This window comes from Sardina pilchardus, chromosome 1 (assembly GCF_963854185.1).
Source record: "Sardina pilchardus chromosome 1, fSarPil1.1, whole genome shotgun sequence".
In the NCBI taxonomy this organism is placed as follows: domain Eukaryota; kingdom Metazoa; phylum Chordata; class Actinopteri; order Clupeiformes; family Clupeidae; genus Sardina; species Sardina pilchardus.
This window is the reverse complement of record NC_084994.1, coordinates 26,035,880-26,061,637: the sequence shown is the minus strand read 5'-3', so window position 1 is coordinate 26,061,637 and position 25,758 is coordinate 26,035,880. Positions and strand designations below refer to the sequence as shown.

General features: G+C 42.1%; 1 protein-coding gene across 1 annotated transcript in view; it reads left to right on the top strand.

The window, feature by feature from the left end:
- Positions 1-25,758, top strand: part of LOC134086980 (NACHT, LRR and PYD domains-containing protein 12-like) — a 63,837-nt gene that overhangs the window by 34,944 nt on the left and 3,135 nt on the right. The window contains exons 6-14 of the mRNA XM_062540182.1: positions 125-195; positions 2,185-3,946; positions 5,308-5,478; positions 7,216-7,368; positions 7,615-7,785; positions 8,143-8,295; positions 8,442-8,612; positions 15,602-15,772; positions 18,976-19,001. Of these exons, the coding sequence (XP_062396166.1) occupies positions 125-195; positions 2,185-3,946; positions 5,308-5,478; positions 7,216-7,368; positions 7,615-7,785; positions 8,143-8,295; positions 8,442-8,612; positions 15,602-15,772; positions 18,976-19,001 (2,849 nt within the window). The remainder of the gene's footprint in view (positions 1-124; positions 196-2,184; positions 3,947-5,307; positions 5,479-7,215; positions 7,369-7,614; positions 7,786-8,142; positions 8,296-8,441; positions 8,613-15,601; positions 15,773-18,975; positions 19,002-25,758) is intronic.

Here is a 25,758-nt window from a genome sequence, read left to right as displayed (position 1 = left end):
CCCCAAAACAAGACTCTGTTCCATGGGTGATGGAAGTTCAGATGATTGCATGTGGACTTGCCATTCCACACCTCTTGATCTTATGATTAAGTAATTTTCATTTTGTGTATTGATGTATCTTCAGTGTTTTGGGGAACTTCCTGACCCAGGATCAGTCCATGTGTGGAATCACACGGGCCAAACCCAAACTACAAGGTGAGTCTTAAGCCTTATTCGGACGGGACTTATTTTACAGGGGGATGTAGAGTAATGCAGGTTTATCACATGACCTCTGTAATGTAAATGTCCAATTCGGACGGGACAAGAAATCTCTGTGATTGACATGGGAGGAGTAACTACTTTTACATTCTGCCGTCACATCTTCGTCGCCATGCACGTGATACGTTACGTCAGTTGCGTGCATCATTTTCAGATTTCAAAGACTACACAAGTTGGTTAAACTAGCGAACGTTAGCTTTATGTTATGCCATAAGTAGTTTGAAATTGCTAACATCAAGCTATAAGGGAAACTAGCGAACGTCTCATTAGAATGTTTTCATTCAGACTATGGTGTACAACATAGGGAATTAGGTGGAATTGTTTTTCCATCAGGATGTGACGAAATATTACAGACATCTTTACTGAGGGTCACGTTCGCACGGGATTAATATTACCTATGGTAATTTCCCCAGACTGTTTTACTGAAGGTAAAAGTGGCTGTACATTTCACGGACATACTCCGTTATGTTTACTGACATGGCGCGTCCGGACGGGACTAAATTCCCTGGTAATTATTACTTTACCTCATGTCACCCCATAAAACTAATCCTGTATGAATAGGGCTTTAAAGTGTTCCATTCAGAGCATTCCTTTTCTAAAGACCTGCTACCAAGAGCTGGGCCCAGGCACAATTATAGAAAACATTTATCTGACTGAATTATTACAGTTTTTCTCAAATGCTAAAACACAAAAGCCAATCCTCTAAACCAAATGACCAGTTGTCTAAACACATTTACTAAATCTAGCCATAATTTTTCAATACCATAAACAGATTTCACATGAAGACACAATTCACAAAACACAATCCTCCGTTCTCATAAATCTAAGCACATTTTTCCTTGCTAAAACACATGTTGCAAAACATATTCTCAAATGAAAGCTCATGTGATGCAAAATGCTTGCCACAGTCAGCAATAACTGAACACAATGAACACACCTGGCGTCATTTATTACACACAACGACTCACAATTGAAGACACTTGTTGCTAATGCGCACAGTGACTGTGGTGTGTGTGTGTGTGTGTGTGTGTGTGTGTGTGTGTGCGTGTGCGTGTGCGTGTGCGTGTGCGTGTGCGTGTGCGTGTGCGTGTGTGTGTGTGTGTGTGTGGTGTGAATGAAGAAAATAAAAGAACTTTACACCCTGATCATGTTTTCAAAAGTACTGTTGTGTGCAATAGATTCTGTTTTTTGCATTGAGTTGTGTTACAGTAGTGTACTTGCAGAACTTTCTGTACTCTTCATATGAAACTCACAACTCTAAATGAAGAGCTCTTTTCCAAAACGCTATAAATCCATTTTTGAAAACATTACTGTACTGTAACAAATCATGTTACTGTATTTACAGTAATCGTGTGTTTCAGGTAATATCAATACAAATGCAGTTGTTTTGTAAAGATAAATTACTGTAACTAAACATAACCCAATACAGTTTCACTGAGATTACTTGAAAAACTAAATTTACAATTTAAAAATATATTTATGAAAATTCATTAGTAAAATGGTGGATATAGCGTTTTGGAAAAGAACTCTTCAAATGCCTAATCCTCTGCAGAGATCTAAGAAGATCCGTTACTCTAAAGTTAAAAATATGCATGGGCAGTTATGAAACAAAGAACCTTCTCAGTTCTCACAAATTGAGCATTATGTTTTCAATTGTTTTGCTGTAGTGTGTAATGATGTGTATACTGTTTACATTTTTGAAAGCTTCGAGCTGCTCTTTTGGTGTGAAAGTTTGAGTTTTGAAGTGAGAAGGTGTGGTTGTGCTTATGTAGCTTTAGAAAAGGGTATTATGTTCAGACATTGGGGAACATGGAGGAAACGTTTGTGAAATGTGTTTTAGCATTTGAGAAAAACTGTATTACATTTTAATAGTTCATAGTTCAGTGCACTTCGTTGTATTAAACTGATATTTTGTATTCCATACAGATGACGATGTCCTGAAGAGAGTATTGATGACCCATAAAGCCAGTATGAAGAGGAGGTTTGAGAGCATAAGTGAAGGCGTCATAAGGTCAGGGACTCAAACACTCCTGAACAAGATCTACACAGAGCTCTACATCACAGAGGGAGAGAGTGAAGGGGTGAATAATGAACATGAGGTTTGGCAGGTAGAGTCAGCATCCAGACCACAAACTACAGAGGACACATCAATTAACTGCAATGACATTTTCAAACCCTTCCCTGGACAGAAGAGACACATCAGAACAGTCATGACCAAGGGGATCGCTGGCATTGGAAAAACAGTCTCAGTGCAGAAGTTCATCCTTGACTGGGCAGAGGAGAGAGCTAACCTGGATGTGGATTTCATGTTTGTGCTTCCATTCCGTGAGCTGAATTTGGTCCAGCATGATCAGTACAGTCTTCACAGACTCCTGCTTGACTTCCACCCTGAGCTTAGGGAGCTACAGGATGGTCAATACAAAGACTGCCACATTGTGTTCATCTTTGATGGTCTAGATGAGAGTCGACTTCCTCTGAATTTCAAAGAGAACCAACAGTTGTCTGATGTGACACAAACATGCTCGGTGGATGTGCTGATGACGAGTCTCATTCTAGGAACTCTGCTTCCTTCTGCTCTCCTTTGGATAACCTCCCGGCCAGCAGCAGCCAGTCAGATCCCTTCTCAGTGCATCAGTCTGGTGACAGAAGTACGTGGGTTCAATGATCCACAGAAGGAAGAGTACTTCAGGAAGAGGATCAGTGACCAGAATCAAGCCAACAGAATCATCTCACACATTAAGGCATCCAGGAGTCTCCACATCATGTGCCACATGCCAGTCTTCTGTTGGATCTCAGCCACTGTCCTTCAGCAGATACTGGAACAGGATGATGGGAAGGAAGTCCCCAAAACTCTGACTGAGATGTTCATACACTTCCTGCTCATCCAGACCACCAGGAAGAACCAGAAATATCAAGAGGAAAGTGAGACAGATAGACAGAGGCTCCTGGAATCACAAAAGGGAATCCTATTGAAACTGGCAGAGCTGGCTTTTAGAAATCTGGAGAATGGCAATCTCATGTTCTATGAGGAAGACCTGAGAGAGTGTGGTATTGATATCAGTGAAGCTTCAGTCTACTCTGGCATGTGCACTGAGATCTTCAGGGAGGAATGTGTGTTTCACCAGAAGAGGGTCTACTGCTTTGTGCATCTGAGCATCCAGGAGTTTCTTGCTGCACTTCATGTGTTTGTCACTTTTCTGAACAACACTGTTATTTATTTTTTCGACTTGTTTGAGCTATTGAAGAGAGCTGTGGATAAAGCTTTGAGCAGCAAAAATGGACACTTAGACCTATTCCTCCGCTTCCTTGTAGGTATCTCAGTGGACAGCAATCAAGACCTCTTACAAGGCCTGCTGACAAAAGAACGCAGCAGCTCAGAGAACATCAAGAAAACATGTCAATATATCAAAATGCTCAACAGGAAGGACATATCTCCTGAAAGATACATGAATCTTCTCCACTGCTTATTTGAAATAAATGATCATTCCATACATAAAGAAGTCCAAAAATATCTGATATCTCCAGATGGCCTCTCAGGTGAATTGTCACCTGCCCACTGTTCAGCACTTGCCCACATGCTTCTGTTATCTGAGAATGTGCTGGATGAGTTTGACTTGAGCAATTATAGAACCTCGCAGGAGGGAAAAAACAGACTGGTACCAGCCGTGAGATACTGCAGGAAGGCTCTGTGAGTATGACTATAAATCAAGATTATTCACAATTTCTTTATGCATCCCCTACGCCAAAACTTCCAATATTTCCAATAGCTGTTAATTTTGACCGCCACTCAGAAGCTCCTTCGTTAAGAAGCTCCTAAGTGCTAAGAACTTCTTAGGAGCGCTCTAAGAACGTTCTGAGAACGCTCCCAAGAAGTTCTGAGCACTTAGGAGCTTTTTTTTTGTGTGTGGGCCAAATTGCCGTCAAGGATTCCCGGGAGAAATGTTTTCCTTAAAATACAGGGGTCATAAGTATTGGAACGCCCATGTTAAATTCCCATAGAGGATTTTTATTTTTATTTTTAAAGGCCAGTTATTTCATGGATCCAGGACACTTTGGCCTTTGGAATTAAAATACTGTAACCCACATCAACACTACACCCTTCACTATACCAAGAGATTGGCATGGTTTTTATTTCAGTTAGCCTATTAGCTGGTTTCATTCTCATTGAGCTCAATGAAACACCGTCGGGTAATGTTTTAAGCAATAATCTGAATTTATTTACAAATATATTTACATAAGTCAGTGAATGGGAAGCAAGAAAATGTCAAATAAAGTGTTATGCGTGTCAGCAAAGTGTATAGCAAAGCAAAGTGTAGTGCATAACGAAAAGGCAATTATGAGTAAATGTAGCCAGCCCTCAACAGTGCCGGGCCAGAGCACAGGACACAGCATCACAATATTGATAGTAAACTTTCACACACTATCTATGCACGAATAGGAGAATTCCCCTCTAAGTGAGCAAAGCCAGGTTGAAGTTTGGCTTTGCTGACCAATAGCATTACAAGCAATATCTTGTAACTAAATGTGTTAAATGAGGTTAAAGTAGCCTTTAAAATGCAAATAACATTAAATCTTGATAGTTTTACAAATAATTTAAAATATAGATGTTCCAAATAATGAAATATGTTAAAACATGATTTTAACATCCCTTGGACTGTTTTTTTTTTTGTTTAGTTGTTCTAAAGCACTGTAGCACTTGTTAATTGTGTTGGAGTTGGGCTGGGACGGTAACCGCATTACCGCAATACCGTAGTCACGTGACCCCTACGGTGGGTCTGAGCTCGTCATCGTCATCACCGCATCATTTTTCTTTTTTGTTTAATTGAAGTATTGGCCTGCACATGTGTGCACATAGTGTGTAATGTTGATGTTTACGCAGGGCCAATATTGCATATTATTCTCTTTTGCAAACATTGTTGACTGTATTGACAGCCACACAATGTTACAATTAGACTGTGTGAACAATTACAGCATCAGTGTTTTACTCTCTCACTCTTCCTATTTAAACATGACACATTACCTTTTTGTACTCTTTCGCCTCTCTTGCAGACTTGCTGACTGTAAGCTAACAGATGTGTCCTGGGAGATTGTGGCCTCAGCTCTGCAGACTCCAAACTCCGTCCTAAGAGAGCTGGACCTGAGTCAGAATGACCTGCAGGAGTCAGGAGAAAAACTGGCCACTGCTCTACAGAGTGCAAACTGCAAAGTGGAGACTGTGAGGTCAGTAACATTGTTGATTGAATTGACAGACACAAACTGTTAAAAGTACACTGTGTGAAACAATGAAAAACAGCATTATTATTTTAGAGTGTTTTCACATATAGTCATTTTAAAAGCGCCAAACTCAGTCCTCTGAAAGTGGAAGAAAAGAAAAAGACATTTTGTATTCATAATGAGGGGAATTCTCCCATGCGCGTAAGGGTGCGTAAGTCCAAAAGAAATGTGTAACTGTGCACATGATAGATAGATAGATAGATAGATACTTTATTGATCCCCAAGGGGGAATTCAAATTCACATTTCACTCTACGCGAATTCTGCCCTCCACTTAAATCTGTCATTTACACGTGATAGAAGGAGTTACGTATTCTGGGTGGAGTAACCCCAAAATCTAGGTGTTTCTAACTCTTGCGCATTCTGCCATAGCTTAGGCACTTTTCCAGATATGCTCTCCGGAGGGCTGTAGTAAGGTCGAGCGCCACTACAAGGCGAAACAGCATATTGCTCGATGTCGACAGTAGGCCTAGTTCTAAATACATGCAGGCAACAACGAACTAAGGGTGTCACGATTTCAAACTCAAAAGTAGAATCGGCGATGCAGCCACACCCCCAATGTCACGTCCAGCTAGTATGCCCAAGGCTCAAAAACACACACGTGTTAAACTGCAGCATCAACACTCCTATAATTTTAGGCTGCAGCCAGTTATGAAATGCACATCAACTGACCGAAATTAAATCGAAGGCCCTCTTGTTTCTCTGAAATCACGGCTGTGAAAGTATTTTTGCATTCATTCACGTCAGTTAGCACCAATTTAGCCTTCTCAACTTAGCAAATAAAAAGATGATCTAGTTGTCCCCCTCCTAACTCCTTTGTGTTAGTTGTGTTGTAAATGTGACTTATTTTATGTGCTCTGTGTAATATCCTCTCGCTGTGTCTATGACTGGGTTATGCTGTGCTAAGACGAAGACAAATTTCCCCATGGGGTTATTCAAAGTATGTTCTGTTCTACAGTTCTATTTACAATTGAGGACTAATATTCAAAATCATAAAGAGGAGGTTACCAGTAGACGCTGCTTTTTCAAATGGGTCTAATGGATGTGAACTACAGTGCTTCTAAAAAAGTATTCACCCCCCTTGGATATTTTCCCCTTTTGTTGTGAACACTACACTTTAGCCATCATAATCAAGGACCGGGTCTATCCATTGTGGGATTTCAATGAATTTACATTACTTTGTAGAAATCTGTTTTCATCTGTCTTTGACATTATTGTAAACAAATCCAAATGATATTGACTGTGATTCTGCATATAAAATCAATAAAATGGGAAAATATTCAATATTTTATATATTCAATATATTCACTATTCAATCTATCTTTTTATAGGCACTATAGGAGAGTGCAATCCAGTGGCATATACGTAGAGATACCAAAGCCTTTCCTACCACAGTGCATCAGAGTCGTGACAGACCATCCCCTTAGATCATTAATCCACACACACAGTTTATGAACCTGTTCCCATTGTTTACTAATCCATGTGCATGAATCCCAACATGTGGCCCGTTTCTGTCATTCAACAGGGAGGGACTCTACCCTGATGTTATGTACATTGATAGATGGATTAACAGTAGACTTTATTAGCCAAACAATGACAACATTACTGATTTACACTTCAGTTGATATGCCCTTTATTACTTCAGAATTGATGATTATCTGTTACATGTTTTTTTGTTTTTCCAGACTTGTTGGCTGTAAACTGAGGGGACGATTTCTGGCCTCGGCCCACCAGGGGGCAAACCCCCACTTAAGAGAGCTGGACATGAGTGACAGTGAGCTTGAGGACCATGGAGGAGAACTGCTCCATCAGCCACTGAATCAAGACTGTAAAGTCAGGTCTGTACTTTACACAGTGCTCAGAGCCTCCTGTTTTTTTTATCTAATAAACAGCTAACACCTTTATTTGCCATTTCATATTTAGTTTAGTTTATTAGTTTATTTGACAGGGGCCATGTACAGAACAATTCCTGTACCAGAGTTAGCTATACAGCTAATTTACATGTCCTCTATACTTACATTCTCATATTTTTATAAGGAGTATAGAGGACATGTTGCTCATTGAGTTTACCTCTTTTGCTGTAGACTCACCAGGTGTAGACTCAAGTACAACTCCTCTGAGGTTGTGGTCTCAGTTCTGCAGTCATATATTTCTCAACTGAGTGAGTTGGACATGAGTGGCTGTGATCTGCAAACATCAGAAGAGAAGCTGCTCTCTGGTCTTAGAAACCCAAACTGCCACCTGGAGAAACTGAGGTCAGTGAAACTGTGAAAGACAGTGCTCTGATTTCTGTGACCGCGAAAGCACAATCCAATGTGTTAATCCCAATGTACAATTCTGCTAATTCAATGAACTGAGCATGACATTTTTGTTAATTTAATACCACACAACTAATAAGCAGTGGTAGCGGTAGTGGTGACCAGATACCATTTCCATGGAAGTAAAAATGATAGATAAAAAACTGTAGTTGATAAAAAACTCACTTAAAGTTGACCTCTGTTGTAGACTGTGTTAACCAGACATGGGCAACATCAGTGTTTTATTCTTGATTGTTATATCCTTTCTGATTTCACTGTTTGCACTTTTCTGTTACATGGTTTGTGTTCTCACAGACTAGTTGGCTGTAAACTGAGCGGAAGATTTCTGGCTGTGACTCTTCAATGGGCAAACTCCCACCTAAGAGAGCTAGACATCAGTGGCAGTGAGCTTCAGGACTGTGGAGGAAAACTGCTCAATCAACCACTGAATCAAGACTGTAAAGTGAGGTCTGTATTTTGCACAGTGCACACAGACATCATGTGCTTTCTCTTTGATCTAATTAACAGTCCATATGTTTGTGCCATTTCATATTTTGGAATATAAGGAGTATACAGGACATGTTGCTTTATAATGCTTTCCTCTCTCACCGTAGACTCATCAGCTGTGGACTCAAACACATCTCCTCTGAGGTTGTGGTCTCAGTTCTGCAGTCATATATTTCTCAACTGAGTGAGTTGGACATGAGTGGCTGTGATCTGCAAACATCAGAGGAGAAGCTGCTCTCTGGTCTTAGAAACCCAAACTGCCAACTGGAGAAAGTGAGGTTAGTAAAACTGTGAAATACGCAAAGTTCATAGAGGCCTTATTCATACATTCACACTTTGGGCATATAATAATTACTGTTATGGGGCACTACCCTGCTAGCATGCACACGTTGTGTCAACGTTGCCATTGGTTGTCAGTGTTGAAGGTGGCAACCTTCCTAGCAAACGATTAGATTAACCCAAGCGCTTGTCTAATCACAAATAACAGGAAATAGGCTAAGAAAAAAAGCTACTGTACACTTCCCAACTCCCAGCAGACCTTATTGCTTTTTACATTTTGAAAATACAAATAAACAACAATGTAAAAGGTTTTTTTAAAAAGGTTTTTTTTATCAGCGTATTCTTTTTTCTACCATTTCATTTGAGAAGATCTAATGAGAATGAAAGCACACTACAAAAACCTATAGGGTCACCATGACCGTTATGTACAGTAGGTGTTGAAATGTGATAGCCATTTCCCTTACGCTTTGCGTGATCCATGCCCTGCGTGAAATGTATTACAACTGTATTACAATTTACCGCCACGAGGTGGCAGTACAGTCCGCGGTAGCATTTTTATCACTAGAAGTAATTCATGAGGCATAGCCTAGGACAGCTTAAAATAATTTGAGAAGACTCCTAACTCACTAAGACATATTTACAAACCGCTTTTAGTGGCATTTCACGTCGCGATGTAGTGAAATGTAGGCCTACGTACGGTTACAGCTGTCATGCGAGGGAATAATTGCATTGCAACTAAGGGATACAATAACGCCACCGACAATCAAAACCACCACTGCATGTAAACTAAATGTAACGTCTCATTGTAGGCCCAAATTAAATTGTTTCTGCTCTTTGCGAATGTAGGCTACGTGTTTTCATATTCAATTAAGCATGATTCATTCAAAGCATCTGGCAAAGAAACTGCACCTTTTCTTGTCTGCAATTGAGTAGCTCAATGGGTAGCGTTGCACTCTTTGACATGAGGATTCGAGGTTCGCGTCTCACTTGAAGCGCTCTTGCACGGTGTAGTGCAATGTAAGAGAAACGTAACGTTATTTGTCATCATCAAACATGGAGAGAAATTGCCAATGAGGAATACTAAAGCCAATTTATGTAGCCTATTTGTCTAATTCTCTGCACAGCACTGTCTAAGCATTCAGAATTCACTGTCTTGGGCTGCGTTTCTAGAAAGCCTCGTATGCTAACTTGCATCGCAACCTTGAAAGTTCCCTGGATTTGCTGTTTCTAGAAAAAGAAGTTCAAACTCTCAAACTCTCAATTGCAAACAAGGACTGGGCAGGCACACCTGTGGTGTAGGCTACCTTGGGAGTTGCGGTTGGTGGTGATGTCGGCACTGTCAGGAGCGCCTAACCAAAAATCACAAGAAGACCGACTCCCCTGTTGGGCTCATTCTTGCTACTTGTGTTACCTTACGTTAATTTGTGTGTTGGTTTGAGTTTTGGTGAGCTTCTATTATGGAATGTACAATCCCACATTTCATGCATAGCCTACCAGTCCTTAGTGCAGTGGCTAAAGCAGGTACCTTGTTATCGCATCATTGCGTGTTCTAATACTGTATGCAATCAACATGATTTTGTTTCTGACTACAGTGAAACGTGGAAATAACCTTGTAATGCCGTGGAGCTATTATTTAAACTGATGTCGTGTTCCTGGCCACTCGAAGTAAAGTAATCAAATATAGGTCTAATCCATTGTTATGTGTGGTATGCGTCCTTTTACTCAAAAGTGACATGGAAGGGTGAGATGCGAACCTTGGCCGTGCACGCACTGTACTGACGCGAAACAGCTGAACCACTGTGCTTTCGTTTCCGTGGTCTACCGAAGGGAGCTATCTTTCCCCAAATCAGTAAGAGCTGCAGGCTGCACTCTCCCAAATCAACACGAACTTAGGGCTGTGGAGCAATAACTGGTCTTCAACTGATCGCAGAAATAAGGTTCATTTTTGTAAATTGTATTATGGACACGTCAATATAACATTATGTTCGCGCAGACTTCTGTATCGCGCAAAAGTAGGCTTGTGGTTTTATGACCGACTATTTGTCGAATCAGAGTCACATCTGCAGTAAATTAGATAAAACTGCCTGCTCGTGATGACGTGCTATTTGTTCATCTATGGTTTATCCTTGAATTTTCAATAAAGTAGGCTATCTATCTATCTATCTATCCTCAGTTAACATGATCCCATCGAGATCCGTAACATTCCTAACCCTGCTCACAAGTGTCACCTGGTGGTTGTTTGGGTCATTGCAGCTTCACTAGGGAAAAATCAATAAAATAAGCGTGATTCACACGTGAGGTCTCGTGAGGATCTCACGTGAAGATGGCCAATTGAATCCAACACCTACTGTACAAGGAAAAAAGGGCTATAAATAGCAGTCATTCATTTAATGGGCTTTACGGTTGTTCCTCTCCATGAGATTGGATATTGACGCTCTTCATGAATCAGCTCTGATGGACAACATTCTAGTGAGTGATATGCGTTGTTGCGGACTGAACCCCCCGAAAGGAGGGTAAGGCGGAAACAGTTTTTGGTGAATATCTCGAGAACCGAAGGGCCTAGGCGGATGACTTTTTTTCGTATGTTGCTCTTAAGGGGCCATGTCATCGCATCCTATAACCACTCATTTCATGTACTGTACAGCGCCACCTAGTTGAAAAAGCCAAAATGAGGTGTTGTAATCGCAGGTATATCTGTCTGACATGGTCAAAACTGAACGAAATTGGTCATGTAGGACCATTATGACACCCTCTGAATGCATGCCAAGTTTCATGGAACTCCGTTCATGGGGGGGCCATTGACTTGAAAATGAAAAAGCAAAAATGAGGCATCACAGGTATCTTTGGTTGACAGGTTCACACACACACACACACACACACACACACACACACATAAACACACACACAGACAAGCACAGTAGACAGGCAAGCATACGCACGCTCACATGCTCAAACACACCCGCAGGCAGGCTGGCAGACACGCAGACACGCAGGCTGGCAGGCAGGCAGGCAGGCTGGCAGACAGAGACACACACACACTCACAAGCAAAAACTCACAGACTCACAGACAGAGAAACACACATACACAAAACCAAGCGCACGCATGCATACTCATTTACCTCCATAAGTATTTGAACACATGCTAAAGTTTACTATGAAGAGGAATATAAAATCATCTTTTGGAAATTGATCTGAATGTCTTAAACAAAAAAATGAGGAAATATCCAACCTTTAAGGACATCAATTTTATTTGTAAATGAATAATGTATCATGATGTAATATTTCCTTAAAATAAAGGGGCCATAACTATTGGAACCCCTATGTGTTAAATTCCCATAGAGCAGCGTTTCTCAAACTGTGGGGCGCGCCCCACTAGTGGGGCGCAGAGACATGCCAGGTGGGGCGCGAGCTGACGTGAAAAACCGGAGATTTCTTTTTAAAGCCTGTGCCTTCCTTTATTGATAATTACGAGAATGCACCTCCATCTCACAAAACAAACACAAACAAGGTAATCTAGACTCTTGTAGGCCTATCATTGACCAGATGAAAATGTTAGTCTGTCCTGGAATCATAGTCCGAAAAAATGATTGATGTCGGAATTTTAATTGCCGCGGAAACAAAAAAAACCTGTCTATGTTCGAGACGAGCGCAGTAAAATTGAAGGATATCTTGGCTATCTGTCCGACGACACAATTGCTGTTCTGCTATCTCGAAGAACAACTGCTTGACAAACGCAAACACCCATGTTTTGCCTTGCAAGTGGACAAGGCCACCCAGTTACAAAGGTGGTTTAGTTATTGCTTATGTCCGCTTTGTTAACTTGACAGCGGGCGAAGATATTCTATTCTGCGAGTATGCCAAAAGTAGGCCCACTGCAGATTAACTATTCAACATTGATCTCAACAATTAGTCTACCTGGCAGAACATGACATCAAATGGGAAAACTGTGAGGGACTTTGCTCGGTTGGCGCACAGACGATAGCAGGTAAAAGAAATGCTATCGTCGTGATAAAGAGGGTAGTGCCCGATGCGCAACAGACGGACTGTTTCATTCAGGGAAGCGTTCACGTCAAGGCTTGACCTGAATAAGATTTTGAACGAGGTTGTGAGAGTGTTGAACTTCATTTATAACACAATGGTAGCATATAGTTGCCCTTTTGCTGTATTATTGGAAATCAGTTTTTTTTTTAAGCAAGGATTGACACCTTGTCAATGATAAAAAACTGACGTTATTGGTCATTGATTTAGATTTTTATTTTCTCTATTTTTGAACTGATATTTATCTTTAGTAGCCTAACTGTTATTTGTTAGGCCTACTGACGTATATTTAGCAAGTGACGTTATAAATATGACAATTTTGAGCTTGACCTATACTTTCTATCGAGCGATGATGGACAGGTGGGGCTCGAGAAAGCCCCCTTGATCAAAGTGGGGAATGAAAGAAAAAGTTTGAGAACCACTGCCATAGAGGCAGGCAGATTTTTATTTAAAGGCCGCTTATTTTATGGATCCAGGATACTATGCATCCTCATATAGTTCCCTTGGCCTTTGGATTTAAAATAACCCCACATCATCACATGTGGATGTGTCCCCACCAATGCTGAGACCACACCTACACCCTTGTTAGTACAGTATCACTGCAATTCAGTTTCTGAGTACAGGGAGAAGTCGCCCCAAGTGTGCGTGATGGGCTGTGTTTGTTTGCTAATTGCTACACCAAAATAATCTGATGTTTTGGTAAGGAGGCTCCTGTGTTGAAGGCCAAACTAATTAATGTCCAGAATACACAGAATCTCCTCAGCATTAACTTATATTATTCAGAATATTAGCTGGTTTCATGGCCATTGAGCTCAATGTGAATCAAACCAGCTAATAGGCTAACTGAAAAAAAACACCATGCCAATCTCTAGTGTCTATCATTGAAGCTACATGGTAAAAAGGAGGCCGTAGGGTGACAATAAATACTGCTTTTACAAACGCCACAAGACAACCAGAGGATGAGAGTGCAGGAGTTTAAGCACCAGCCAGAGTGTAATCAAGAAGATGGTAGTAGAAGGAAGTAGGATAGCATAAACTGTAGCATCTAGAGCATCCACACAGTTAAGCGCTGAGGTTGGTATGGTTAGTGGATTAGTGCATTTACAGGTAAGCTGGGCAATGTCTACAACTCATTTGCACACTGTCCTTATCATCTGGCGTTTAGCCCTTGAAAGTGACAGTGAGACAGAAGGGACACCAACCTGCTGGTCATGAACTAACAGGAAAGCTGGATGCTCCTTATTGGTTAATGATAATAATCTTTATCCACCTCAGATTGCTGCATGACATACAGACCGATCAAATCCAGTTACTTTATTTATAAAACACATTTAAAAACAATCAGGAAATGACCCAATGCAAATGGTAAAATGGTCAATGGACTGCATTTATATAATAGTGCTTTTATCAGCTTCTGCGAACACCCAAAGTGCTTTTCATTATCATGCCCTCACATTCACCTATTACACACATTCACACGCTGATGACGTGGGGTTAGGTGTCTTGCTCAAGGACACCTTGACAGGGTCAGGAGGAGTAAAGTTACTGGACGACTCCCCCACCTCCTGAGCCACTGCCGTCGTGCGTTACAGGTGAGGCAAACAAGCACTGCAGATGATACAGCATATGTAGAAGTATCTCAGCATCTTGTCAGAGCGTGTGGTCTGCAATTCCTTAACATAACAGTTTTGAAACTTGCTGCCTACACTTCTTTCCTCTGCGACTGTATGTGCAGACTTGCTGGTTGTAAACGGTCAGAGGGACCCTGTGAGGTTGTAGCCTCTGCTGTGCAGCACATGGTGTCCCTCTTAGAACTGCACCTGAGTAGACATGAATATCACCGCAGTTCAGTTTCTGAGTGCAGGGAGAAGTCGCCCTGACTGAGTGATGGGCTGTGTTTGTTTGCTAATTGCTACACCAAAATACTCAGATGCTTTGGTAAGGAGGCTCCTGTTGAAGGCCAAATTAATTAATGTCAAGAATGCACAGAATCTCCTCAGCATCAACTTATATTATTCAGAATTTCTCTTGTTTGTTATGTTCCTGGTGTGCTGAGTGAAACTATATAATGTAGACATACAATGATAATTATTCAATGACAGTCACATGAGCATCACTGGAATTCAGCTTGTGAGTGCTGGGATAAGTCATTCCCACTGTAAACTGGTGAGTTTTGACTTTCTTTTGGTTTTAATCTTGTACATGAAGTGTGTCATTTAGATATGGGCTGTTTATTTGCTACACAGTAAAGGCATTATAGGTATGATAAGGTGCTAGCGTGTTGAAGAGGCTCTTCAACACGCTAGCACCTTATCATACCTATAATGCCTAAGTAGACTAAGGGTGTACTCACACTGGGCACGCTTTACTTGTACCGTGTCGGAGTACTGTTCTCTTGGTCTGCACTCGCCCTGCATACTATCAAACTGTACCCAAGAACAGTTAACCTGCTAGAATCTTTGCATAGGCGCGATCATAAGCCCGACCGTACCGTGTCCGAGTCCACCTCCTCAAGCGGACCGGGTCTTGGATAAGCGTACTGTGCTGAGGTACGGTGCGGAGCGATCAAACGGTCAAACAAACCGGACTTTAGGGGTCAAATGCACTAGTGTACAGTATGGATGGCGTAGTGTGAGTACGCCCAGTCAGATAATGCTGATGATGGTCAGGATCAGGTTTTAAGCACTGCTCTGTCAAGACCGTAAGCTGACATGACTTTGGTGAATAGCACTATTTCCATACCATCATGAATATTGTCAAAAATGGCCCATCATTCATGACATATTGTGGTATAGTTTTAAGTCTACTGTATATTGCTCATTCCAATCCTAGTATATTTATGATTTGATATGGACTTGAACAACATTGCGATTATACAAGTGATTAAAGGAAATTACTGTACATCATTCTTATCTGCCTTTTGCACTCTTGTCTTTGTCACTCTATGCAGACTTGCTGGTTGTAAACTGACAGAGGAATCCTGTGAGGTTGTAGCCTCTGCTGTGCAGCACATGGTCTCCCTGACAGAACTGGACCTGAGTGACAATCACATAAACATCACTGGAATTCAGCTTCTTAGTGCACTGAAAGGTGACGTCAGCTGCAAGCTGCAGACATTGAGGTTTGTGTTTGACTTTCCTTTTTTTCCCCCTCAGGTTTTTAAACAGTGTCTTTAGATATGTGCTGTTTCTCAAAGTTAAGAGCGCACCCATGATAGAATGCTTTCTTGCGACTTGGGTGCTAGAGACACAAGGCTACATATCTTTCTAGTACCCTCCCCAGACGTCAAGATCACATGCAATGGAACAGGCTGGTGAGTGTGAAAGTGCATGTCAACCGTGCATGGTTCCGGCTATTCATTTGAACCGTGGACGTGGTGAGAATTTTACAGGCGTGCCAACGTCAGTTAGTTCAGAAGGAGGAGGATGTAGCCTACTGTCGGCATCTCCTGAACTGTGCAGCTGCACTTTACTCTAAATAAACGTTTTTGAGTAGCCTACAGTATTTCCACACTCAAATTGATCTTCGCATAGGCTATCACAACCTGTAGTTTATAATTATGTTAGGGTCAATGGAAAGAATAGAATAGAATAGAATATATACTTTTTTGATCCCGTGAGTGAAATTCGTTTCTCTGCATTTAACTCAACTAGTGCAGTGCCCGTGCAAACAATGTTTTCCAAGAAACGTGTTGCCCAATGACGTTGATGCAGGTAGATCATGTTAGATTGGTGATGAGAATCAGGCCCGTGCTGTTAGAGCTTTTTACTCTTTGCAAGGTAATAAAAAAGTGAAGGGGAAAGGCGTTTGAGTTGCAGCTAATGGCTATTAGACACATTACATACCCGTGCGTTTTTGCTGTTGTTGGGAAATGATAGCCTAAAGCTAACCGCATGCATGGCCCGTCTATGCCATGGCCATGCCAGTGCTATGAAGCGCAAGGCAACCGCGGTTGTTGATGAGTAGCCTATGCAACGTTACGTGACTTTAACAGCCTGCTTACCAACATGGGTGCATGTGTGTCGGACTCAGCATGTTTATCCAACATGAACAATCTTGAAACGGTCTGTTGTTTACGTGAGACAACGTAATTTCCATGAACACGGAGTTTGTCAGCGAAATGGGCTCTTTTGTTTCTATGCTGGAGTAAGTGAGAGTGAGGGGGAGTGGCTAGTGCAGAGAGCGGTAGAATTGTGGGATTGCGGCAGAGTTGTATTTTGTTTAATTTAACGATATCTTTGTCATGTTTTGTCCGAACATGACCAAACTTTGCACTGCACTCACGCATGTCATTAGCAATACATGTGTCAAATTTTAGGTCAGTTGGATGAGTGGTTTGAGAGTTATGCGTGGAACACACAGACAGACAGAGTGACACACAGACAGACGTTCCTTGCATTAATATTAATAGATAGATAGATAGATAGATAGATAGATAGAAGAAGAAGATAGAAGATAGATAGATAGATAGATAGATAGATAGAAGATAAGCCATAAATAAGCTAAATAATAATGTAGAAAGGTTTCATGAAGTTTCAATGCATGTCAGCAACAGGTGCTTACTGTAGATGAACATCACAGGGAATGCAAATATTAAATGGATATGGAAATATTGTCCTGTGAAATTCTTCAAGAAAGTAGCCTAGGTACCAATTGTTTGCTATTTGCTATATGCTATATTTTATATTGTATGCTAAATCTGCAGGAAACAAAACAATATAAGGAAAAATGTTTTGTAGGCTAGTTGCTAAACAAATAATATGGAAATGTTTAATGATATTTTGTGTGACCACAGCAGTGAACTTATACGGATTCCAAATGTAGAATGTTACGTGTCTTGTAGGTGTCTGTTGTAGCCTACCGGAATGCAGACAACAGTACACTGCGTAGCTATGTGCAGTGAGTTTGTGTGTCTTAACCGAGTAGAATTGCCTTGCTATGAGGGCAAATGTTCACTCGGGAAGCACATCTGGCCTGTGCGGGGCTGTCGGTTCACATGTGAAGTTGTGATGTGTCAGAGGGATTTATGGATTTATGCGACATCTATGCAAGGGACAGTCATTCCCAAACGTGAGTGTTTTGACATGTTGGATGCATTGAGTGTTGTGTTCTATTCAAAGTTGCAACGTGACAACCGTTCATAGAGTAGGCTAAAGTTTATTTCCCTCATCAACCGCGGTTGTTGATGTGGAATAGGCATGCAACGTTACGTTTCATATGCTAAAGCCTGCTTACCAACATGGGTGCATGTGTGTCGGACTCACCACGCTTATCCGAGATCAACGTTTATCCAAGATCAACGAATCATCAACCGGTTGTTGATGTAGAGTACAGCCATGCTTACCAACATGAGTGCCCGCTTGGCTGTTTTTTTACCTATGCTGTTTTTTTTCTATGCTGGAGTAGCCTAAGTGACAGTGAGAAGGGGAGTGGCTATAGAGAGCGGTAGAATTTTAGTTTGCTTAATTTAACGATATCATTTTTTGTCCAAAAACGACCAAACTTTGCACTGCACTCACGCATGTCATTAGTAAGACTTATGTCAAATTTTAGGTCAGTCGGATGAGCGGTTCGAGAGTTATGCGTGGAACACACAGACAGACAGACAGACAGAGTGACACACAGACAGACGTTCCTTGCTTTAATAGATAGATTTAAACGAATTAGTGAATACATACAGCACAGAGTGCTGTGCAGTGGGTGAGGAGTGTGTTTATGCAATTTCATCAGTCTCATTGTTTAGAGTTAGATGACTAATGGGGTCTATGATGTACTCTGAAAACATTCACCATCTGCGCCTGCTAAGTCACTGACAACAAGGCTTTGTGTGGCCTATTGCTCTTATTGCTCTAACAAGAATAGAATACTTTTTTGATCCCGTGGGGGAAATTCGTTTCTCTGCATTTAACCCAATTTAACTGAATTAGTGAACACACACAGCACAGAGTGAACACACAGTGAGGTGAATCACACACTAACCCAGAGCAGTGAGCTGCCTGCCCAACCAGTGGCGCTCGGGGAGCAGTTAGGTGCCTTGATCAAGGGCACTTCAGCCATGGACTGTTAGGGGATTGAACCGGCAACCCTTCGGTTACAAGCCCGAGGCCCTAACCAGTAGGCCATTGTGTAGCCATTTAAAACATTCAAGTTGGTGAAGACTAGTATCTACTAATGATGGTAGAATTTACTTCTGCTACAACATGAATAGATTTATTTTATTCTAAAACTTGTAAAATAAGAACATTTCACATTCCTCTAACGATTACAGAATGGAGCGCTAATGTTCTCTCTCTCTCTCTCTCTCTCTTTCTCTCTCCTTTAAAGACATGCCCGTGGAGAACTGAGAAAATGTAAGTGTTGATCTACTGTTGAGTGTTGTACTGTTATGCTAATGGTGTTGAAGTGTTCTTTATTGAGCAGCTATGTCACTGTGGCGTAGGCCACCACTGCATGTGAAAGGCCTTTAGAGCATGTGTGGGGGTCTGTGGCGTCCTGCAGAAACACACTGGATCATAGTGACAGAGAGAGAACAGAGACAGATTGACATGTTGGCATGTTACAGTAGCCAGACATCAGAGAGATGGCAGACAAAGAAAGAAGGAGAACAAGTACGGCATGACACATGAGAGGCCCCTGAGAACAGAGACAGATTAACATGTGGAGAGTCTCACGTTAAAGTGGAAGAAAATAACAGAATTGGAGGATAGAAAAAGCAACAAAGTTTCAATTATTGGATAATTAATTAATTATTATTTCAATGGGAAAATATTATTACGAATGCCTTTATTTTTTTAATTTTGATTCCAGCTACAGTACTATTGAAACTCATGTAGTATATGTTTTAAATTAAAAGTAACACCAGACTAGTGGGTAGTGTATAAGTTCTAATGGTGGAGAGCAGTTTAAGCCATTGTCTTACTGTAGGGAGAGAGAACAGAGACGAGTAAAACAGATTGACATGTTGGCATGTTGCAGTATCCAAACATCAGAGAGATGGCAGAGACAGGAGGAAGGAGAACTTGTACAGCATGACACATGAGAGGCCCCTGGCAGCCTATAGGCTTGTAGCAGCAGAACTAAGGGATGACCTCAGGGTCCTGGAGTCATGCAGGTCATGGAGTGATGGCAGATCACAGTCAATCATCCTCTCAATACAACACATGATATGCTGCAGTCTGCTCTTATCGTTGGCAGTGGATGCCGTGCTGTGTGTGTGTGTGTGTGTGTGTGTGTGTGTGTGTGTGTGTGTGTGTGTGTTTGCGCCCCTGTCTGTGTGTGTACAGTATGCCCCTATGTGTGTGTGTATGTGTGTGTGCCCCTGTTTGTGTGTGTATGCCCCTGTGTGTGTGTGTGTGTGTGTGTGTGTGTGTGTGTGTGTGTGTGTGTGTGTGTGTTTGTGCCCCTGTGTGTGCGTGTGTATGTGTGTGCCTCTGTGTGTATGTGTGTGTGTGTGTGTGTGTCCCTCTCTGTGCGTGTGTGTGTGTGGCCCTGTGTGTGTGTGTGTGTGTGTGTGTCTGTATGTGCGTGCCCCCGTGTTTGTGCCCCTGTGTGTGTGTGTACCCCCGTGTGTGTGTATTTGTGTGTGTGTGTGTGTGTGTGTGTGTGTGGCAGTGGATTCAGCGCACCAGGTAGTGATAGAGCAGGTTAGGATGGACTTCATGATGGCAGTGTAAAAGTACACCATCATGTGCTTTGGCAGGTTGAACATCCTCTGCTGAGCCTTCTTTGTTCTGGAGCTCATGTTCAGCTCCCATGTCAGGTCCTGGGTGATTCTGGTGCCCAGGAAGCAGAAGGACTCCACTGTGCTAACTGGGGAGCCAGACAGGGTGATGGGGGCAGGTGAGGCTGGGCTCTTCCTGAAGTCCACAAGGGAGAAGAGTAGAGGGGAGAGAACACAGCCTTGTGGGGAACCACTGCTGATGGTTAGCGGGTTGGAGGTGGGCTTTCCCAGTTTCTCCTGCTGCTTCCTGTCAGACAGGAAGTCTGTGATCCATCTGCAGGTGGAGTCAGGCACACTCAGCTGGGAGAGCTTGTCCTGTAGCAGGGCCTGGATGATGCTGTTGAATACAGAGATGACGTCTGTCAGTCTGTCTGTGTCTGGTGCCCAATATGAAAATACATTTCTTCATTGTTTGCCAATCTCTACCTGTTAACCACTACAAGGTAGCGATGTCCAGTTAGACTCTTGGGTGCTGGACTATCATGGCTAATAAACTATCCTGTGGGTTTCCTGCTCCTCTGTGCTACCTGCAGAGCTTCATGCCAGTGAATGCAAAGTCCTGTCATCATCAAGTCTTCTCCCAGTTCATACAGCTGGTAGTGAACAACTGAAGAGCCTGACTCTGAATACTGTTTGCCTTTTGCTCCAACAATTTAGTCCTGCCCCATGTTGTTATAGCCATATAACTGATAAAGTTTCTGATGTCTGGTAACATTTGACCTGATCTCACAGTCATGAGAATCACATATGTCAATAGGTGCTTTAATGACTTTGTCTCTGTGAGTGTGTGTGGGTTTTCCTGTGTATTTGTGTCTGTTGAGTGAGAGTATTTGTGATTGTGAGAGTGTGCAGCGTGTGTGTGCATGCTGCGTACGTGCATGGCTGTGTTTTTCTGTGCATTTGCGTGTGTGTGTGCGCGTGTGTGTTTTCCTGTTTGTGTATCAGTGTGTTTGTTTTAAGTTTGAAGATGTACTGTTGCATATACTTTGCAGTACAATGGAATTCTAATGCCACAGTTGCAGTAGTACAAGGACAAAAAGGGTAAATAAACACAGGGGGGCAGTAGTGGGGCAATAAATAAGAGGAGTAGGAGCAGGAGAGACAACGCTATATGGGACAATACAAGACTGTACAGTACCACACATAGCCATATTATACATACATGCACACATCATACAGCCAACTAAAATATGTAAGACAACTCTACTGTACATACATAAGACCGCAAGCAAGTGTGTGTGTGTGTGTGTGTGTGTGTGTGTGTGTGTGTGTGTGTGTGTGTGTGTGTGTGTGTGTGTGTGTGTGTGTGTGTGTGTGTGTGTGTGTGTGTGTGTGTGTGTGGGCTCTAGTGTTTGCGTGTGTGTGTGTGTGTGTGTGTGTGTGTGTGTGTGTTTGTGTGTGTGTGTGTGTGTCAGTGTGGGCTCTAGTGTTTGTGTGTGTGTGTGTGTTTGTGTGTGTGTGTTCCTTATTAAGTAGATCCCCCCCCCCCCTACACACACACACACACACTGGCATGCACACTCACTGTGTTTGCTGCTTACTCTGTTTCTATTTCTATGTGTGTGTGTGTGTGTGTGTGTGTGTGTGTGTGTGTGTGTGTGTGTGTGTGTGTGTGTGTGTGTGTGTGCGCGTGTGCATGCTCTGGTAGCACCAGAGGGAAGAAGAGAGAATAGGGAGTGAGCTGGGTGGCTGGCATCCTTGATGATGGACTCAGTCCTCCTCTGACAGCGTGTGGAGGCTGCTCAGACCCAGGTCTCTTGATGGCACAACAGTGTTAACACTAGAAGCGCCAAGCACCGGTCATTTGACCGCTGACGCGTATTACTAGAAGCGCCGTGTAGGTTTGACCTAGATATACCTAGAACGGCCGGGCTGCGGTCATTTGACCGCAGTGATTACAAAAAAAAAAAAAATATTTTCACTCGATTCAATTCCAGTACCCTACGTTCACGACTTTTCCTAAATATGCGTGTTTTGTCACCCAGAATTTTTACATGACCAAAAGCACACCGGTACAAGCTAGTTTAGAGCTATTTTGCGCTCACTTATGTGACAACACTATGTTGTCTCGCGTTCGGCCATGTTTGTCCAGGCTGCTATTCTCTTTTCTCACAGCAGATGTCGCAAGGGTTTCCTGTCAGTCGGGCATGAGAATAATATTTTACCATAAAACATATAGTTTATATATGTGCAATACTGTATGTATTATATGTGATTTATTGTAATAACTATTTTTCATTTACATGGCATAGTCTATGGAGGCGATTTACAGTGGTAAAATGCGAGTTTGTTTTGAAAACGTTGTTCTGCGACGTTGTTCTATTAGTCAGGCCTACGTGTGTAAAAAATATTTTCAGCTGAAATTCGTCGAAGCCTATTTATGTACGTAGTATGCGCGTATGCCTACGTAGCCTACATTCATAGTTGTATCTTATCTTCTATTTGTAGGCTATCTTTTAAAGCTCAGACTAATAAGCATTTTCTTACATAGCCTATTTGCTGGATAAACAAGTATATTTTTAAAGAACTGCGATGCATTCATTCAGTGGCGCAACGTTAAATCTCTCGACTGCTACGCAGGAGACCCGAGTTCGCAGCTTGACACGAGCTAAAAAATTTAGCTTACATAGACTGAATTCGCAGACTGTTTTTCAACGTCGACGAACAATTATTTTTTGTAAATGGTTTTTCATAACAAACTATCTGAAATAAACGGATGAATCACAATACTAGCCAAATTGAGCCGCCATCTGACAAACTTTGACTAAGCCAGTTAGACTTTTTGCATCTAAAAATAATTATATCATAGAGCCTAGAAATTAGGCTACATGAGATTTTCCCACTGGACACACCACATCAGTATTGTGCTCGTTGCTACGATATAGAACTCACAGTGAGTTGACATGGGGGAAAGAAGCAATCAACGTAGCCTAATCTTGATCTCGCCTTACATACTTTCCTAATTCCTACGTAGGGCTAGTCAGACTTTTATTAAATCTCCAGGGCCAGGTTGCACAAACACCAAAACCAAAGATTGATGATATGAACCAAATATTCTGGAACAGACGGATTTACAACATTGAACGCGATAGGTTATAGCCCTTACGAGTAGGCTACTATAGGAATCTTATAGTATTTTGGGACTAAATATTGTAGGAATCTTATAGGAATCTTATAGGAATACTATAGTAAATTGGGACATACTACAGAAGTACTACAAGATTGCTATAGAAATACTATAGCGGCTAAAGGATATTATAGAGGTATTACAGAACAAAACAGAAGTGATGCGACTTCCACTGTTTCCTTTCCTGTTCACAACGCATGCAGTCTACATTGAAGTGAAACGTGCAGAACGTTGTCCAAAACAATACAATAACATTGTGTGTTGAGATCTAGTACAATATAGACATCTGTAGACATGAAGTGGCAACTAAAGCCATGATCAGTCATGAAAACGTTGGCGGCTGCAGCCTCATTTAGGTTTTGGCTGGGCCAGCTAGCCAGCCAACTACTTCATCAGCCAGCCGTTATTCTCAAAGCAAATGGCTTCGGGGTCTATACATAACACTATCCATTGCAACATAGCCTATTTGAAACCCATCATTCCCCCTCCCCCATACTCTCGTCTAGGCTAGGCTACTACAGACATCACCGCGCATCGAGGACAATTAACTGCCTCCCCACCCCCACCGCCTCTCTCTGTGCATAGGCTAGGCTGTAGGCATGGCTATTTAGGCAACTCGTGGAAGAATGCGCAATCATGTTTCATCGCATATGCGCGTTTCAGAATGTTCGAATTCGCCAGCGTGCGTGTAGTTGTGTGAACCAGCAATCCTGTGGATATGAGACCGTAGCTCTAACCAGTGGGCTACAGTTCTCCTCTACAATTCAGTTAAAATGTGTATCTCAATGCTGGATCTCGAATTCACGTAGACGTTAGCTTAAATTGTAGAAACAATAAGCCCATAGCCTTTTTTCAGCAGACATCGCAAACATATCATACACATTCACAAAACGGAGAATATCTTTCTGCTCAGCATAGCTCTCTATCTCCCTCCTTCCGATGTAGCTAGACCCTATAAGATGCTTCTGACTAAATGAATAAAAAATGTTTTAGAAAGTAGCCACGGTAGCCTGTAAAATGCGGCCTGAAATCCTGGCTACTGTGTAATTGAAACCAGACTGTTCATTGTCGGCAGACTGTTCATTTTCGGCGGCGCAAACAGATAGGCTACCTATTAAATGAATAGAAGTGAATTTGGGGAGTGAATTGACTTTTACCCATTCACTTTTAGAGCATTTTAGTTGAAAGTCAAGTTTGCTTAAGGTTTGTTCAAGAACTCTTCCAGAGTTTTTACCTCAAACAACACAAATCAACACAACTAAATGAACAGATAACTCGAACGTGCTGTATGTCATAATGAAACAACCACAGACTATCAACAACACGGTCTGACACGAATGATACTAGTGCAAACTGAATTTATGACCAAACGATTTGATTCGTGCACGAAGCGCCATCTAGCGATCATTTTGTGTAAGTAACAGCCTCCCAGTCTAAGGACTCAGCGGTCTTTTGACCGCCTCGCCGCGCTTTAAGTAGTTCACAACAGCACGGCGCTTCTAGTAGGTCGTCAAAGCGGTCAAATGACCGGGGCGCGGCGCTTCTAGGTATAAGTGGGTCAGAACGGCGCGGCGCTTCTAGTGTTAAAGGCAGAGCTGTAGTCAATGAACAGCATCCTGACAGGTGTTTGTCTTGTACAGGAGAACTAGGACAGTATGCAAGGTGATGGAGATGGCTTCATCCACAGATCTGTTGTGCTTGTATGCAAACTATAGTTGGTCCAGGAAAGCAGGGAGGTGTAGTGATGTAGGCTACAACCAGTCTCTCCAGGCACTTCATCACCACAGAGGTTAGGGCCATGGGTCGGAGTCTTGGGCACTGACACAATCATTGTCTTTTTGAAACGCAAAGGCACAGTGCATCAGGACAGGGACAAGTTGAAGATGTCAGTGTAGACATGAGACAGCTGAGTGGCGCAGGTCTTAAGGACACAAGGCAGGATGCCATCAGCTTTGTGAATTTTAAGCCGTTTTAAACGTTTTGCTGACCTCAGCCTCCGACACCAGTTAGATGTCTCCTCCTACTGGAAGCACACCTTCATCCACTGGGTTAAAGTCACGAGACTCAAAACAAGCATAGAATTTATATAGCTCATCTGGAATAGAGGCGGGGCTGTCCGTAAGAACTGGCGTCGCTTTGTAGTCTGTGATCGCATGCAGTCCTTTCCATAGACAACGGGAGTCACAGTCGCTGAGCTCCAACTCATTCATTACTGTTTTCTAGTTATTGCCCTTCTTAGCGTGTACCTTGAGTTCTTATA